Source organism: Lepidochelys olivacea (genome assembly GCF_965140295.1).
Source record: "Lepidochelys olivacea isolate rLepOli2 genome assembly, chromosome: 6".
In the NCBI taxonomy this organism is placed as follows: domain Eukaryota; kingdom Metazoa; phylum Chordata; order Testudines; family Cheloniidae; genus Lepidochelys; species Lepidochelys olivacea.
In genome coordinates, this window is record NC_140416.1 from 23,950,179 (window position 1) to 23,965,258 (window position 15,080).

At 42.7% G+C, this 15,080-nt stretch overlaps 1 protein-coding gene across 8 annotated transcripts in view; it reads right to left on the bottom strand.

The window, feature by feature from the left end:
• The window catches only part of OSBPL5 (oxysterol binding protein like 5), a 219,433-nt gene that overhangs the window by 20,455 nt on the left and 183,898 nt on the right, over nucleotides 1-15,080 (bottom strand). For 7 of the 8 annotated variants that reach the window (XM_084630039.1, XM_084630040.1, XM_084630036.1 and 4 more), the window contains 6 exons: nucleotides 14,487-14,658; nucleotides 6,887-7,103; nucleotides 6,755-6,808; nucleotides 2,938-3,122; nucleotides 1,447-1,528; nucleotides 602-700 (listed from right to left, as the gene is read on the bottom strand). In XM_084630039.1, the coding sequence (XP_084486165.1) occupies nucleotides 602-700; nucleotides 1,447-1,528; nucleotides 2,938-3,122; nucleotides 6,755-6,808; nucleotides 6,887-7,103; nucleotides 14,487-14,658 (809 nt within the window). The remainder of the gene's footprint in view (nucleotides 1-601; nucleotides 701-1,446; nucleotides 1,529-2,937; nucleotides 3,123-6,754; nucleotides 6,809-6,886; nucleotides 7,104-14,486; nucleotides 14,659-15,080) is intronic. The other variant, XM_084630041.1, reaches the window with a different exon arrangement.

Below are 15,080 nucleotides of genomic sequence, written 5' to 3' on the forward strand. Positions count from 1 at the left end.
ACATACCATCTCTTTCATCCATGAAGAATAAGGGGCTAATTCCCCCATTTACACTGGCTGATGTCAGTGGGGCTGGACTGGGGTCAATCAATGCAGAATTTGATCCAATGTGATTCATACCCTGTGTAGACGCAAACCATACTAACTTGAATAGTATTCCATTAGTCAGAAGCGAGTGATGTGGCAGGCAGGAAAAGAGGCTTTATTAAACAGTCTGAAAGGCCAGTGTTACATGTTGAGCCTCTACTATTTGAATGGCAGCAGCCTGGCTCTGGTTTACTTTCCTGAGCCTCTGGTGCCACAAACTAGATAGATCCCTGTTACAACTTGTTCTTTTTCCAGTTCCACTCATCATATTAGAAAGCAGCACAGAAGGATTTTAGCTGTGAAAAATCTCTAAAAAGTGTACATTGAAGCAAATGGCAAGCTAAGGAAATCTGGAGAGGGGAAAAAAAAAGACTAGTTTATGGCCATAACCTATTCTATATCCCTGTGCAAAAGACTCAGTCTCAGAGAAGGAGTACGAAACACTGTTGCTCACCCATCGGTTCAAGCAGTTCTAGTGCTTACAAAAGTCTGGATTGCAAACAAAGTTATTTACCTGTTCCGCGATGTAAAACGTGTGACTGTTTGTCTGTGGGTGAAACCAACAGCAGCGAAAGGTCTCTCCCAAAATGGGGTTATATGGCTTTTTTATTCCCTATAAAATAAAAAGACACAAATCTTACACACACACACACACAGCTATGGGAATATTACAGCACAGAATGCACACCTGGGAGCTGTGTTGTTCTTGGTGTGGACATGGCCCCAGGACCCAAAAGTTACTACCAATGAAAACTGATTATCCAATCTTACAAATGGGGAAAAAACAGAAATAGAGCGATCAAGTGACTTTCCCACGGTTCTACAGCAAATCAAATGGCAGAGTCAGTGACAGAACCCCAGCGCGTCTGATTCTCACCCTCTGTCTAGTCTAACCACTTCCACCTGATGCACAGACTGATCTATAGCCTCTACTAACTTGGACATTGAAATCTATTGATGAAAAGAGTTACATTGTTATTACACACAGCAAGTACATTCAGATACAGAGATCTAGCAATATGTTTTTAGCACTTGAGAAGAGAAAAAAAGACTCCTGATATTGCACCATAAGAAGAGTTGACCCCAACAATTAAACATGGTGTTCTCTGTGGCACACGACCAGCCCTAGCTTCCTTTGTCCAGTGCAAGAGAGCTGAGCCCATTTCTGATAACCTGCTGCTATTCCCTGGTCCCCCTGCCCACCATATCCCCCGTAAATTCAGTTTTAAATAAGTAAAATGGTAAGAACAACAAAAGGAGAAATGAATGATCAAGAGAAAGGCAAGAAAATAAATCCAAACTATACAAGCAGTAAGTTTGAATGTTTATTATATCTACAAGGTTTATGCAATGTCTTACCTTTGGCTTCTTATAAAAGCCTGACAAATACCATCTCAACACTTGCTTGATTCGACTGTATGGATCGTCTTCGAGCGCAGCTCTGTGGGAGAAGGGACACAGGACATTTACTCAAAATGCTTTTTGTACCATTTACATGTCTGATTCATCACTGTGTGACTCCAATCTAATTCCAGTGTAATGCTATTGATTTTTCAGCATTGCACCAGCATAAAACTGAAGTAATGCAGTGATGAACCAGGCCCTACATGTCTTGACAAACACTATGCTGCTACTATTGAGGGGGAAAGCACCCCTCCCCCCGCAGTGGATATTGGTTTCTTAGTGGTGTACGCAAGTCAAACACACAAACTGTGGGATTTCTTGGAATTGACTAGTAGGTGTGTGCCCCTCTAAAAATCCCAAAGCAATAATCTCATCTTTAGGGCAATAATTGGCTTTAGGGTTGCCACTTGATCCGAAATTGTGTAGAGGTCATAAGATAGTAACTGGTCCAGTCCTATCACTCAAAATCAACCAACACCTTTAACTTCTTGGGAGAATCAGAAATTTAGCACTTGCCTGACCACTTTAAATCTTCCCAGTTTTAGATGGAGCAGGAAGTGATTATGTGATGAAACTGTCCTCAGTGTATTTCCAACCAGATACAAAACTGGTAGTCTACTGAGAAGTAACATCCAGACTTCAAGATGCTTATCTGAATAAAACCTCCAACCTTCCTGAGGTTCACCTAACCATCAGTAAGAGCCAGGGTAAACACAGCCACCTAGCAAGCTGCATCTTACAAACGGTGTAACTGGATCTTGACAAATAAGCTTGAAAATGCCCTGGGATTTTAAGAAAGGCTGAAGGCAACAGAATAAATAATAATAAAGCACAAACCCATCCATGTAATGTTATGAATGAATATTGAATAATTTCAATTTGTTAGAACATACCCAGCATGCCCATTCAAGAGGCAAAATATTTATTATTTTCCACTCTACCCTCCAAAACACTGCTCAGTTCAACAGAGTCAGAAGAAAAGCCCCTATTTATCTCCAAGTGCCACTAATTATATTGGTTTCAGGTGGTGGCAGGTTTGCTTAAACATATTCTCCTGTAAACTTTGTCCAAAAATCTCTTTCCACAGGTACAGCAGAAGGTGGAGTAGTACTATTATAACAAGCTTATAATAAATAACAGAACCTCTGTCCATTCCAGCCCATACTCGAGGGAAGGGTGCATAGGAAGCTTTGTCTAGAGTTTCCCGTTTTCCTTACTCCCCCCACCACATCACTGGTTTCCACGGGAACAGTCTGTTTTTAAAGGTCACTGATGTTGATTCCTAACCTAATTTACAGCTACACAGATCAAACTAGAGACTCATGCATTATTTGTGGGACTTCTCAAGCGTACAAATGGCCCAGCCAGAAACAGACTAATGCTCTCACACATGTTCACACAGCTGGGAAACACATCCCTGCTAAGCCTGCCATAAGTGCTGCTTACTGGGAAAGTAGGTCAGCATGGTAGTAATAATCAGAGAGTTTGTTGAGGAAAGAACGTGGCTCCAGGATGAAGGTGGGCAGAACCACGCGGGACAAGTCCATTCCAGGCCGCAGCTGCTTCAGCAGAATCCACATCAAGCTCTTGTTTTCTTCCGAGACCGTTTCTGTTTGAGAGGATTCACCCGTCTAAATGAAAGGAGAAAAAGTCAGCACAGAAAGCAACGGTTAAAGCAAAGCACATATGCCTGGATAGCCCAAGGGGATTGAGAATGGTAAAACCCTCTATGAAAACAGTTCAGACCTGCCTTAGGTCTACAGGGAGCAAAAGTCATTACAGTGTGTAACGGTGGGTTGTGTAGAATGAGTGGTATTCTCACTCTTACTCTGGACAGAAAATAAAACGACTGCAAAACCCACCATGTTGTTGACAAACTTAGCAGAGGGACCAGTGACCGAACAGACAATGGAGAGTGGAAGCGGTCCTTCACGGTCAAAACATACAGTGGGGCAAGTGGGACACAGCTTACACTGCCGTGGCCCTTGTGGAGGCAGTCATGTGGAATTAATCAAGAACTATAGCCTGCAGGACTCTCAATCCAGCACCTTTCACCAGCAGAAGTCAGGGACCACGTACTGCTTTCAGTTACACTTCGGTTTTTCCCTTGATTTCAACAGAATTACATGGATATCACTGAACAGAATGCACAGCCCCCTCAAGCAGCAGGATTAGAAGTTATACCGTGAAGTTCAACATTGCTATTAGTTATCAGAGCTAGTACACAAAGGCCACCCTGGGCATTAGAGTTAAATGAAGAAAGGGAACATAATGGTCTATTTATCTCATCAGGATTTCTGCTGCTTTTAGTGGCCCACGCAAAAGATTTCTACAGGGGAGTGAAATAGGTCCATTTCTGAAAATGCAATTTAGTTCTGGGGAGCAATGTGTTTTTACACCCTGCAATGGCCAGATTCTCAGGTGGTGTAAGTCAGTAGAGCGAATATACACCAGCAGCTGAGAATCTGCTCCCTCACTTCTTGCATTAGAGCAAGGTTTGGAAAAAGGGAAAAGTAGTATTTTAGAAAACTTGGGAATGAGGAACAGTGTAACTTTTTTATTATGTTACCATCCTTCTGGTGACAGAGACTCATGCAGCTTAAGCCTCAGAGAAGAAATGGAAACCACTAGAGAACTTATTACAATAGTGCTAGCTAGGACTTGATAATTCTGAGTCTGTCAGCTTGTTTCTTATTTACCCAGCTTTTCAGGTGTGTATATCTTGGCAATACAAATTAATTCCAGATTGGACTTGATATACAAGGATTTACCCTAACAGTGAGTCATGAGGGGAAGGGGAGGGAGTAGGGGAGAGAAGCTTTCCAAATGAAGTTCTTTTTGCTGTCAGTCCATCTTGTAAAGATGTGTAATTTTTGATACTATGGGACAAATTCTGCAAGCAGGAATTTTATTCCTGCAATGGGTTTTGTGCTGCAGATTTCTAGCACAAATATGGAAGCTTAGTTAAGGCAAAGCTGAAAGTTAGGTAGAAGTGCATGTACATACCCCTCAATTGAGCTTCCATAACTTTGCTGAAAATCTGCAGAAAAAAAAAAAAAAACAACCTACAAAATTTGGGCCATAGCATCAAAAGTTTATACAGCCTTCGTAGGGTAGAAAGCATGCACATATTTTAGGAGGATTATGTTGTAAATTGGCTACTGCAGCTCAATATCTCAGAACCATCCCAGTGCTGATAATGAAGTGTGGTATTGAAGGGAGGGGTGTGCTTCACTCGGCAGTGGCACCATGTAGTTGAGATATTACACCTAGGTCCCTTTCACCTGTCTCAGGTGCAAGTCCAGGTGGAAAAAAGATCAAGCATTCTCTCTAAACAGAAATATGAAAAACAGCACCCAATGATCAAAGCAGTGTATGAACAATTTGAGGGCATACTGGGTGCCAAATTTGCCTGCACAATCTGCTGCCAGTATTTATTTCATTTTAGGCTACACTCAGCATGAAAGGTGCCACTCCATACAACCAAAGTTTATTCCATTGCACTGAGCTTTTCCTATAGCTTAGGTAAACTTATTTAGAATTAAAAAGGGCACCACATACTTTAGTCAGGTGTACTCTCCACCACTGAATGGAGCAATTACAGTCAGCTGGGTCAAAAATCCACTTCTTCAAGAAGTGCCAAATTATCTACCCTGCTAACACATGACAGTCTATCATGTGACACAGACACGTTTTAGAAGTGGTCTAAATACTAATTTCCATGGACGGAATTAATTTCTCTTTGTTCCTGTGCATATTCTTACTCTGGAGTCATACTACTTTGTGTTGTAATTGCTTGCTGTACGTTAGGATTTGAAGGGAGCAAGACACAGCAGGAGCAGTGACCAAGCAGAAGAATGGCTGCCCCTGAACAACCTTTTTATTTATTTTTTCTTCCAGTCATGCCTCCTTAGCCATAAACACAGGTGGGAGGTCTCAAGCCATGAGACAGAGACCTTGACTACACTGGGAGTTTGTCATGGTTCTGGCCACCAGTGTAGCTGCACTGATGCAACCTACTAATATAGACAGGTAACGCCACTATTTGCACCTGTACATAGCTTATCTTTGCAAGAAACCAGGGTCCAACTGCACTGGTACACGTCATGGCTTGTAGCTATTTACCCCATCTATGCTAAAGGTTTGGACTGCTGCAGCTACAGTGCTGTCTGGCCAGTGATGGCTGAAATCAGAGTAAATCCCCAGGGCAGACATCTCTATAGCAGAATGCTTCTCTGTGATGCATCAACAGGAATTTAATTTAATTGTTTAAACAGTGGGCCACATTCCGATTTCAGCTTTCCTGGTGTAAATCCAGAGTAACCCCTCTGGCTCCCAGCCTCCTCCAGCTGACTCTCGTCCAATGCTGTCAACTCCACAAGCTGCTCTAACATTATCTTCATCAAAGAAGTCACAGTGACAAAGCCAACAAAGGCCCTCACGTTGGACATGAATGCATTCTAATGTTAAACAGTTTGAAAAATGGATTCCTAAATGGCAGTTTCACGTAGGAGACCAAGTGGTTCAGATGTTCATTAGGACACACAAAAGGTTCATTTTGTGTAACGTGAATAAGAAAGTCCCATATCTTGCAGCGGGCAATGGACTGAAGCATCCTAATTGGTGAGGACACAGGCTTGGAATCAGGGCCATCCCTAGCTATTTTGGTGCTCTACGCAGCCCCCACCACGGAGGCCTGGGGCCAGCTCCCCCAGCTCCTGGAGGCCTGGGCCCCAGGCTGCTCTACTCTCCTGGCTCCCAGGCTTGGGGGAGGGTGGGGAAACTGCCCCCCAACACTCGCTGGCAGCGCAGCTGGGAGCCAGGGGAGCTGAGCAGGCTGGGGCCGGGTCGCTCCACTTACACTAGGTGAGTGCAGGGTCGGGCCTGGCTGCAATCTTCAGGGGAGTGGGGGCGGGGGCTGGGGGGGGGAGCAGGGGCCTGGGGAAGAGCCGAAGCAGGGGCTGGAGCAGCACCCAGCTGTGCAGGGCACCAGGAAATTTGGTGCCCCAAATTTCCTGGTGCCCTACGCAGCTGCGTGCTTTGTGTATGGGTAAGGATGACCCTGCCTGGAATGATACCTCCCCTCCTGCAGTGTAATGAGCTGTGGCAATGCTATATAGCTCCTTAATGCAATGCCCAGTAGAAGTGCTCACTGACCCTGGAAACATGCCAAGGGTCAACAGGGGAGCTGCTGTTCGTAACACGCAATTACTGAATAAGAACAATTCAACAAAATTTGGCAGAAATCTTCAGATAACATTACCTGTAAAATATCTGAACTCACAGAGCAGTTTTCGACTGTCCTGCATCCAGGAGGCTGAATACAATGGAGAGATGAACACTATGAACCCAGAGATATTTCAGTGGAATAGATAGAGTTCAGAATGCTTTTTACCTCCCCAAATTCCTCATAGATCTGCTCCATATAGGTCGTCCCTTTCCTTTCCTGGGAGATATCCCCATGGATTTCAGACTGGTCACTCTCACTTTCATTCGTCTTCCGGCTGTTCTCATGAGTTTCATTCTCAGACTCCTCTATGTTGTCTCTCTCAGACTTGTCCGAAAAAGCATCATTTTCCACGTGGTGATTTTCCAGGGCTGATTCATTAAAACTGAAATACATGGTTTGTTACATTGCTCAATTTGATTTATGAAGCCAGATTATGAAAAGCATTTTAGCTAATATGAAAAAAGCCCCCAGGACTCAAAATAAGGCTTGCAACCAAAAAGAGTGAAGGACAACAGCTTGCTGAGTGGTTAGGTCTATACCATAGGAGCAGTAAAACACTTAGGTCACAATTCTCCTCTCAGTCCACACTGTGGAGCTCCACTGCATATCTGCATTTGCCCCATGAGAAACTCCTATTGGCTTCAATCAAAACTCGACATACAGAATGAATGCAAAAAGGCAACAGTGACTGCTTCTTCAGACAGAGATCTGCAGGGTGTCTCAGAGAAGAGAGATTTTTGCCTGCATAAGAACCAGCCAGTAGCACATAACATGTGGCAAAGGCAAAGGACGGCAAAAAGGAATACATTCTTTTCATCGTCATCACCACCACCACTACTATTCTACTTCAGTAGAGGAAGATGCTTAGTCAAAACAATAAAGGTCAAAGGAACATTCAATGGTAAATTTACTACTGATAAAAGGAAATGCTGCCCCCCTTCCATGATGCACAATTAACCTGTGGAACTCATTGCCACTAGATATTGACAACTCCAAGAGCTTAGCAGCATTCAAAACAAGGATTAGACATTTATGTGGAAAACAAGACTATCTAGAGTTCTGGTTTTTGTTTACTACTATGAGTTGGAAAGGATATAAGCCTTCATACTTCAGGGCATAATCCAACCTCCAAATAAAGAGGGTTAGGAGGAAGTTCTTTGGGGCAGGTTATCCTATGAATTGCCAACTGCAGGGTTTCTTGCACCTTCCTTTGAAGAAGCTAGTCCTGGTCAATGTCAGACAGGATACTAGACTAGACGGGCCACTGGTCTGACCCAGAGTGGCAGTTCCTATGTTTCAAAGTAAAACTTAGTGCCTAGTGCTCAGTTATTTTCCATATTAATACTTAGTTTTTCATAGATAAGAAACACTATTACTTTAAGTTTAGTTAATTTAAAATATGGCAAGGAAGGGGCTTACCACTCAGTCAATTAAGGCAATTCTATCAAATCTCACAGAGTTTTCTTTTCTGTTCATGAACCCAATGTTTCCCCCTACCCCTTCAATGGGTTATAAGATGGCAAGTCATCTGTAGCAACACAGATGTATCTATGTTCCCTCCAGCTCAGAGTCATACTCTGGGTCTCTGTGCAATTTAGAGTGCCAATATAAGACTCCCCCATGGAACTGTTTTATTGTGATATGGCCCATGTCTCTGTGACCAAGTGCACCCCTGCATCCACACCCTACATACTCTTGTAATAATCTTTGTAAAAAATATGCCTTGTGAAGTATTATTTGAAAACTAGTAAGTCACTGATCAATAATATCGGTGACATGTATGTAGCAACACTGTGTGAAAATGACAGGTTTCAGAGTAACAGCCGTGTTAGTCTGTATTCGCAAAAAGAAAAGGAGTACTTGTGGCACCTTAGAGACTAACCCATTTATTTGAGCATTAATTATTTCGTGCTAGCTCACGAAAGCTCATGCTCAAATAAATGGGTTAGTCTCTAAGGTGCCACAAGTACTCCTTTTCTTATTGTGTGAAAAGTTATAAAATCCACCCTGTATAATGTTAAAGGTACATGATCAAACTCACATAGTTAAAGGGACCTGCTCAATCTCAAGCCCCAATTGGGCACAAGTGTCAAGCAGGTCTTAAACAAAAGAATGTTTGTGGTTACCTCAATTTGCATATAAACTGTAAACAGAGTCTTCAGACACCAAGAGAGAAAAGAGAGGAGACAAAGAAAATCTACATCTCAGCAAGAAAACAACATGAAGCATCTTCCCTCAACAGATATCTACTTGCTCTCGACTGAAAATAACTTTATGAGGGGGACTGAAGTATAGAAGTGAGGGCCAAACACCCCACGGTATCTCTTGCCCTGTCCACCTCCCTCTTTGCATTTAAGAGGGCAAAAGATACGGCCGCTGGACTTTGGGGGAGGGGTCCTGACCCGAAAAGGTTGATCGGTTATGCTGTTGGAAGAATGTGGTAAGGACTGTACGTTGAATGAAGTATAGTTTGTTAAGTTAGGCACTAGGAAGCATTTTATATTGATTTTTCTTGTAACCATTTCTAACTTTTATGCATCATTGTTTGTACTCACTTAAAAACTCTTTGTAGTGAAATAAACTTGTTTTATTCTTTAATTGAAAACACACTGGGTTAGTCAAGTTAAATTGTCTGGGTAATTCCATTTAAGGTGGCAAGCTGTGTATTGTTCCCTTAAAAGGACAATGGACCTAATATCTCTGGACTGTCCAGGAGAGAACTAGCCAGTACAGAACACACACTAGGGGAGATGGGGGGAAATCTGGGACTGGGAGCATGTCAGGTCACCCTACAGGAGTAACCAAGGTTGGTAAAAGCCAGATTGTAAGCGAAGTGTGGCCGGCAGCCTGCAGTTACACACAGACACTCAGGGTGTGGCTTCCATGCTGGACGGCTGTTTGTGAGCAGGCCCAGGATGGAGCTACTGCTGTAAGGCATTGTAAGGCACCAAGGATGCAGAGCAGGGGTGACAGAGTCCCTCACTAGCCTGGATTGCACTCTGGAATGTCACAGACTCCTATGAAGCCTCCATGCAGTGTCTTGTTTTATATCCTTGGGAATTATCCCAGTGTGCAATATCAATGACTGTCTTAATTTTAATCAGTAGGTGATATTGACAGTAGAGATCATGATCTCTTGAACTATGCAATTTTACTAGCATAGACAAAGCTTATTAGGTTTCATCTTGCGAATCCTAAGAGGCACACAAGCTCTATGCATAATTTAAATACACGAGCCGCTCACTTACAGTAACAAAAGACTTTCTGCATTACCAACGTATTTCAGAGAATCAAAGAAAATGGAGATCGAAGAGACTCATTAGGTCACCTAGTCCGTCTCCCAGCCAAAGCAGGATCTCTCTTAAGTATATGAGAATGCTTTGTCTAGTTTTAAATGGCTCCATGATGGGTTTCCCCACCAGCTCTCTTTGGAGACATTGATGTTTTGATTCTATATTACTTTGAGAACTCGCTTGTGGTTATTGTGAGCTTGCGTTTGTGTTCTCTCTCTCTCTCTCGAATTGGTGTCAGATTGTCAGTGCCCATTTAGGCTCCCATATAAGGGCCAGGTGTTCAAAAAGTGCTCAGCACCCAACAGTCTCCATGGCAACACCGCTGGTCAGATTTCTAGAATAGCCCAGTACTCAGTCCGTTGTGCTCTTTTGACAGTCTGGCCAGTAGCGTCTTATACACGTGGGAGCTGTTTTTCTAATCTCTATATTTAAATGATAGTTTTTCGCAATAATCAATATGATTATAGATTTAGGGGCAGAGGATTAATGGCTATTACATTCCAGCACCGATGCTCTGATATTATAAACTATGCAGCTCCAATGACTTCAGTGCCAGGATCAGGCCTCTGTGTTTTGTTTCAGACAATGACTACCAGGCATGACGACTGAAAAGTTAATCTGAAGTTGAGTTTAGTGTATATGTGAATTTAAGACCATAAAAGAAGTGGGGGTGTGGAAGGCAGGGGATGGTGAGAGATGTGGGAGAGAAAGGAGGCAAGAGATTATCCCATTATCTCACAGTGCAGATACTTGCTGGTTTGGCAGATCATTTGTTTGTTGCTGACAATTCAGGCTTGATTTATTTTCTTTGGGGTCAACAATCAACACAATTTGTCATTGTTCTGCATTTGGTTGTTATGCTCCCTTCCCTTGTGAAAATCTTCTCCTTGGGATGTGTGTACTTGAGAGAAAGGTTCACAATATGGGCTAGTGTCAATGTTTGAGAAATAGCACATGCTTAAATAAACAGCATTTGTAAAAAGCCCAACATCTGTTAATTATGATCTTCCTTTAATTTGTGAGATGATTTAAACTTTCTGCTGGGGCACATCTTACTCCTTTTGTACTTCTGCTCTTTCCTAACCAAAAAAATCCTTCTGCAAAGACACTTTTCTGGAATTTCAGTTATTCCAGAGCAGTGGAACAGGAGGGAGTTAACTCATCTAAAATTCCCCAATTAACAACTCTGTGCAGTAATTACCACATCAGCCTTTTCTACACGCCAAACCTCAATATACTCAGAGCTATAGCACTACTGTGGGGAGCACAAAGGAAGACACATGCTATTCAGCATGAACATCAAACTTGACAGATGGGGAGAATGAAATGGAGCCACGCCATTTCAAACAGGATCATAAAAAATGAAAATTAAAAAAAAAAAAATCAGTAAATACATACATTAAAAACAAAAGCCAAATTATGGCCCTGATTCAAAATCCTTTGAAATCAATGGAAAGGCTCCAATTGGCTTTAATGGGCTTTGGGTCAAATCCCAAATGCAGAGCTGTAATAACAGTGTTTAAAAGCAGCAGAAGACCTTCGCTCGCTCAAACAAGAGTAAACCCTTTGTTTCAGGGCTATGTTACTGCCCTCCATCCACGTGTACTGTATCAAAAGGCAGATTAGAAGTCTCTATTCCCCGTAAAGCCTCATGCTTAACATCAAGACGGATTTGTGCAGTGTTTTAGCCACCAATTTCCCATTTATTTCTAGGGGAGTCGAGAGGCTGTGACCCTGCAAGGTGCTTTGAAAGTTCACCCTCTTTTCCATTATTAAATAGATTGATTTTTGCTATTGTTGTCTCCTCTCTTTTTCCCACCAATACAGGAACAGAAATAGCGAGGGGAAAATTACAGTATTGGCTCAAGAGAAGATTTTTCCCCCAGGGGGAGCGGCGGCGCCCCCACCCCCCAATATAGAACATCTGTCTCCATTTTATTTTTTGGCAGAGTAGTTTGACTAATCTGAAGATACAGTTAAATGTAATTAACTGGTCCTCTAATAACAGCATGCCAACTTAATTGGGCAGGATTCCCTGAAGGGAAGACATTTAATTAGAATGAATGAGTCCCTGTGAGTGGCAAACCAAGAATCTCCTCAACACTTGGATAGCTGGTTTTCCACATACTCCCTCCCACCCCATTTTGCACCGCTGCTGCTGCTTTGGGGGATTTGTGCTCTCGTTACGTAGCTGCCAAATTCTCCAAGCCTCAAAAAATTGAGAAAAACTGAATCCCGTGGTAGAGCCACACAACACACCAGAACGGAGAGCGAGCTACACTGCTCGCCAGGCTCTGAAGAGGGTTAGCACCCAGAAGTATGGCCAAGGGGCTGAGCTCTTTTGAAATTCTGGCCCTATGGGAAGCTGCTAAGTTCAGGAGGCCCAAGTAGGGCCCTTAAAATTCAACCAATGAGCAGAGAACAGAGTAGCTGTTGTACATGCACGATTTATGTTTGAGTTAGAAGCTTAATGCATTCTCTTCTTTACCCTATACTTTCTATTAACTGCAGCTGTGGGTCTGAATGCACATTCCCAAGGCACCATTTTCCTTTCTGATCCACAGACACAGTAGTGGATTTATTTGTGGCATGACATCATAATGGTGCCCCTCAAGAGAAGGGGTGGCATATGGACTGTGAAGTATCCAGGGTGGGGCCAGTCTCTTTTACTCATCTGTACAGCACCTAGCACAATGGGACCCAAACCCTGGTTGAAGCCCCTAAGGACTAGTATTATATGAACAAACAAGCACAAACATACCCTCAGACAAAACTGCAGTAAACGCCAATAGCATTTCCATTACCAGCACACAGTATCTGATTTTACAGTCTTACACAGGATTGGCATATGCACATAACTGAAGAAAGGCACAAACTCTCTACCAAAACATATATCTCAGTGTTTCTTTTTAACTTAGAACCTTACAGTCAACCAATCCCCATTTAAAGGTTAGCTACACAACATTCATTAGTTCACTATCAACTAAAAGGCTCTCAGTGGAGGCATTATTATTTGTATACTTATTCTTAAGAAGAGAGTAGGAGATCTGAGACATCAACATCAAAGGACAGACCCATAAGATAAACACATACAAGCACAATTAAATCTGCAAGGCCAAGTAATACATCTGATTTCCTGCTGCTCTGTCTCACGCCATGTTATACCTTGGGGAACTAAAGAAAAGAAAAAGAAAAGAAAAGACACTCGGATCATTGTTTATGGTGCAAATTATAGCTGAGTATTGAAGAAAGTTCTGCTCAGCACTGAAGAATAATGGCAAGCATAAAGTGCTGAAAATACAACAGCCCTGCAAAACAAGGGAACTGCACATACATTGCTGCTTTGAGTCACCGAGCTTCTGACAAGTCTGTGTCCTGCCTTGTGATTAGCAAAGATGCTTCCACATTCTGAAAAGGACCTGGATTCTCCTATTGTTATAATATTCTTATATTCATAGTGTGGTATTGTCTACAGGCCAACACTGTGCTAGTTGCTGCATGTACACATAGCAAAAGACAATCCCTGCCCCCAAAAGCTTACAGTCTTAATGGAAAAGAGAGACAAAGGGTCGGGACAAGACAGACTCACAGGAAGACAAAATGCCTTGCCCAAGGTCACACAACTCAGAGACAGAACCAGGCTGTCTTTATGTTCAGTGTCCTATCCTCTAGACCAGAGAGATTTTTAAGGCAACCTATCTAGCTGTAAGGTGCAGAGAAAACCCTTGTGTTTACTCCAACAGTCTTTAAAGTGAAGTGCTAGGACATGCTGCTATAATATTAGGAGTGTGGATAGCAAGATGGTGGCAGTGACTTCTTTAATGAAAATTTTAATCTTATGATGCAGTTGGGGAACAGGCAGGAAACCACGAACTCACCAACTCAGTGGAGACAGCAGTTACGAAACCGTAGCCATGCAGCATGTGCGCTCTCCTGACTATAACACAGTACTACTATTAGCATGGAGAGAACATCACTATAATAAAAAAAAATCCAGACTCATGGCCATATCTACCAATTGGTGCCAGATGCTAGAGTGGGTACGTCCAGTTAGCATACTCCATTTGTTGGCTGGACTCACTGGTAGACTGATACGCTTTACATAGGTTATCCCCACCCCTACCCACCATCAGCTTCAACAGACGTTTGGCCCAACTAAGGCAATATGGGTCCTTTGTTATGCACATTCACACAGCTGGAACTCTAATCAAGCTGTTCATAGTTTGTCGGCTATAGGACAGCACCCAACAGAGAGCTATTCCCCATCTCCTGCAAAAGACACCCAGATGTTAGTGATGGGTGTGGTATAAGAACCCAGACAGAGACAGACCTTGAGACAGGTTAGTCTATAGCCCCTCACCAAGCCTGTGGTGGCTAGTGTGGATTCTGAAAAAATAATATGGTTAAAATCAGTCAAGTATACAAACCAACCGACACCTTTACATGTACAATAGCTGAAAGCATAGTCTTACTGGAAGAGCTCCTGGTCAGAGATGGTGGCTGTGTGCAACAGGTTATACAGCCCAGCATGTGAAGAATCAGAAGAGCAGTTCAGGTCTCCATCCTTCCCCTGTTTGGAGGTGCTGAGTCGAAAGAGACTGGAGCAACGCAGGGCAAGTTCCAGAGCATCCAACCAACATCGGCCTGTAGAACAACAGGACTTGTCAAAGCATAGGAGGACAGAGATGACAGCAAAAATATTCATCTAAGGTTTCTCAAAAGCTTCTCATTTGGGAGTCAAGAGTTCTAATTAATTTTCACTAATAGAGACATCAGGTAGAGTACTTTAAAGATTTAAATAGCTCAGAGTCTCCACAGTAGCCTAACAAAAGCAGAGTAAGTATTAAGATTTATATCGTTTTACATTCAGTGCCCTTGTCCACCTTTCTAGGTGTTGAGGTGTCATTCTGCACAGAAGTCCCAGAACCCTGTTCAGTTCTCCATGTGATCATTGAAAAGTTATTAGCCCCCAAAATCATGATCAGGCTGCTATCATCATAATTAGCAGTAACTCATGATGAGAGCCAAATTGTCAACATTTGCAAAGTGACGAAGACAAATATGAA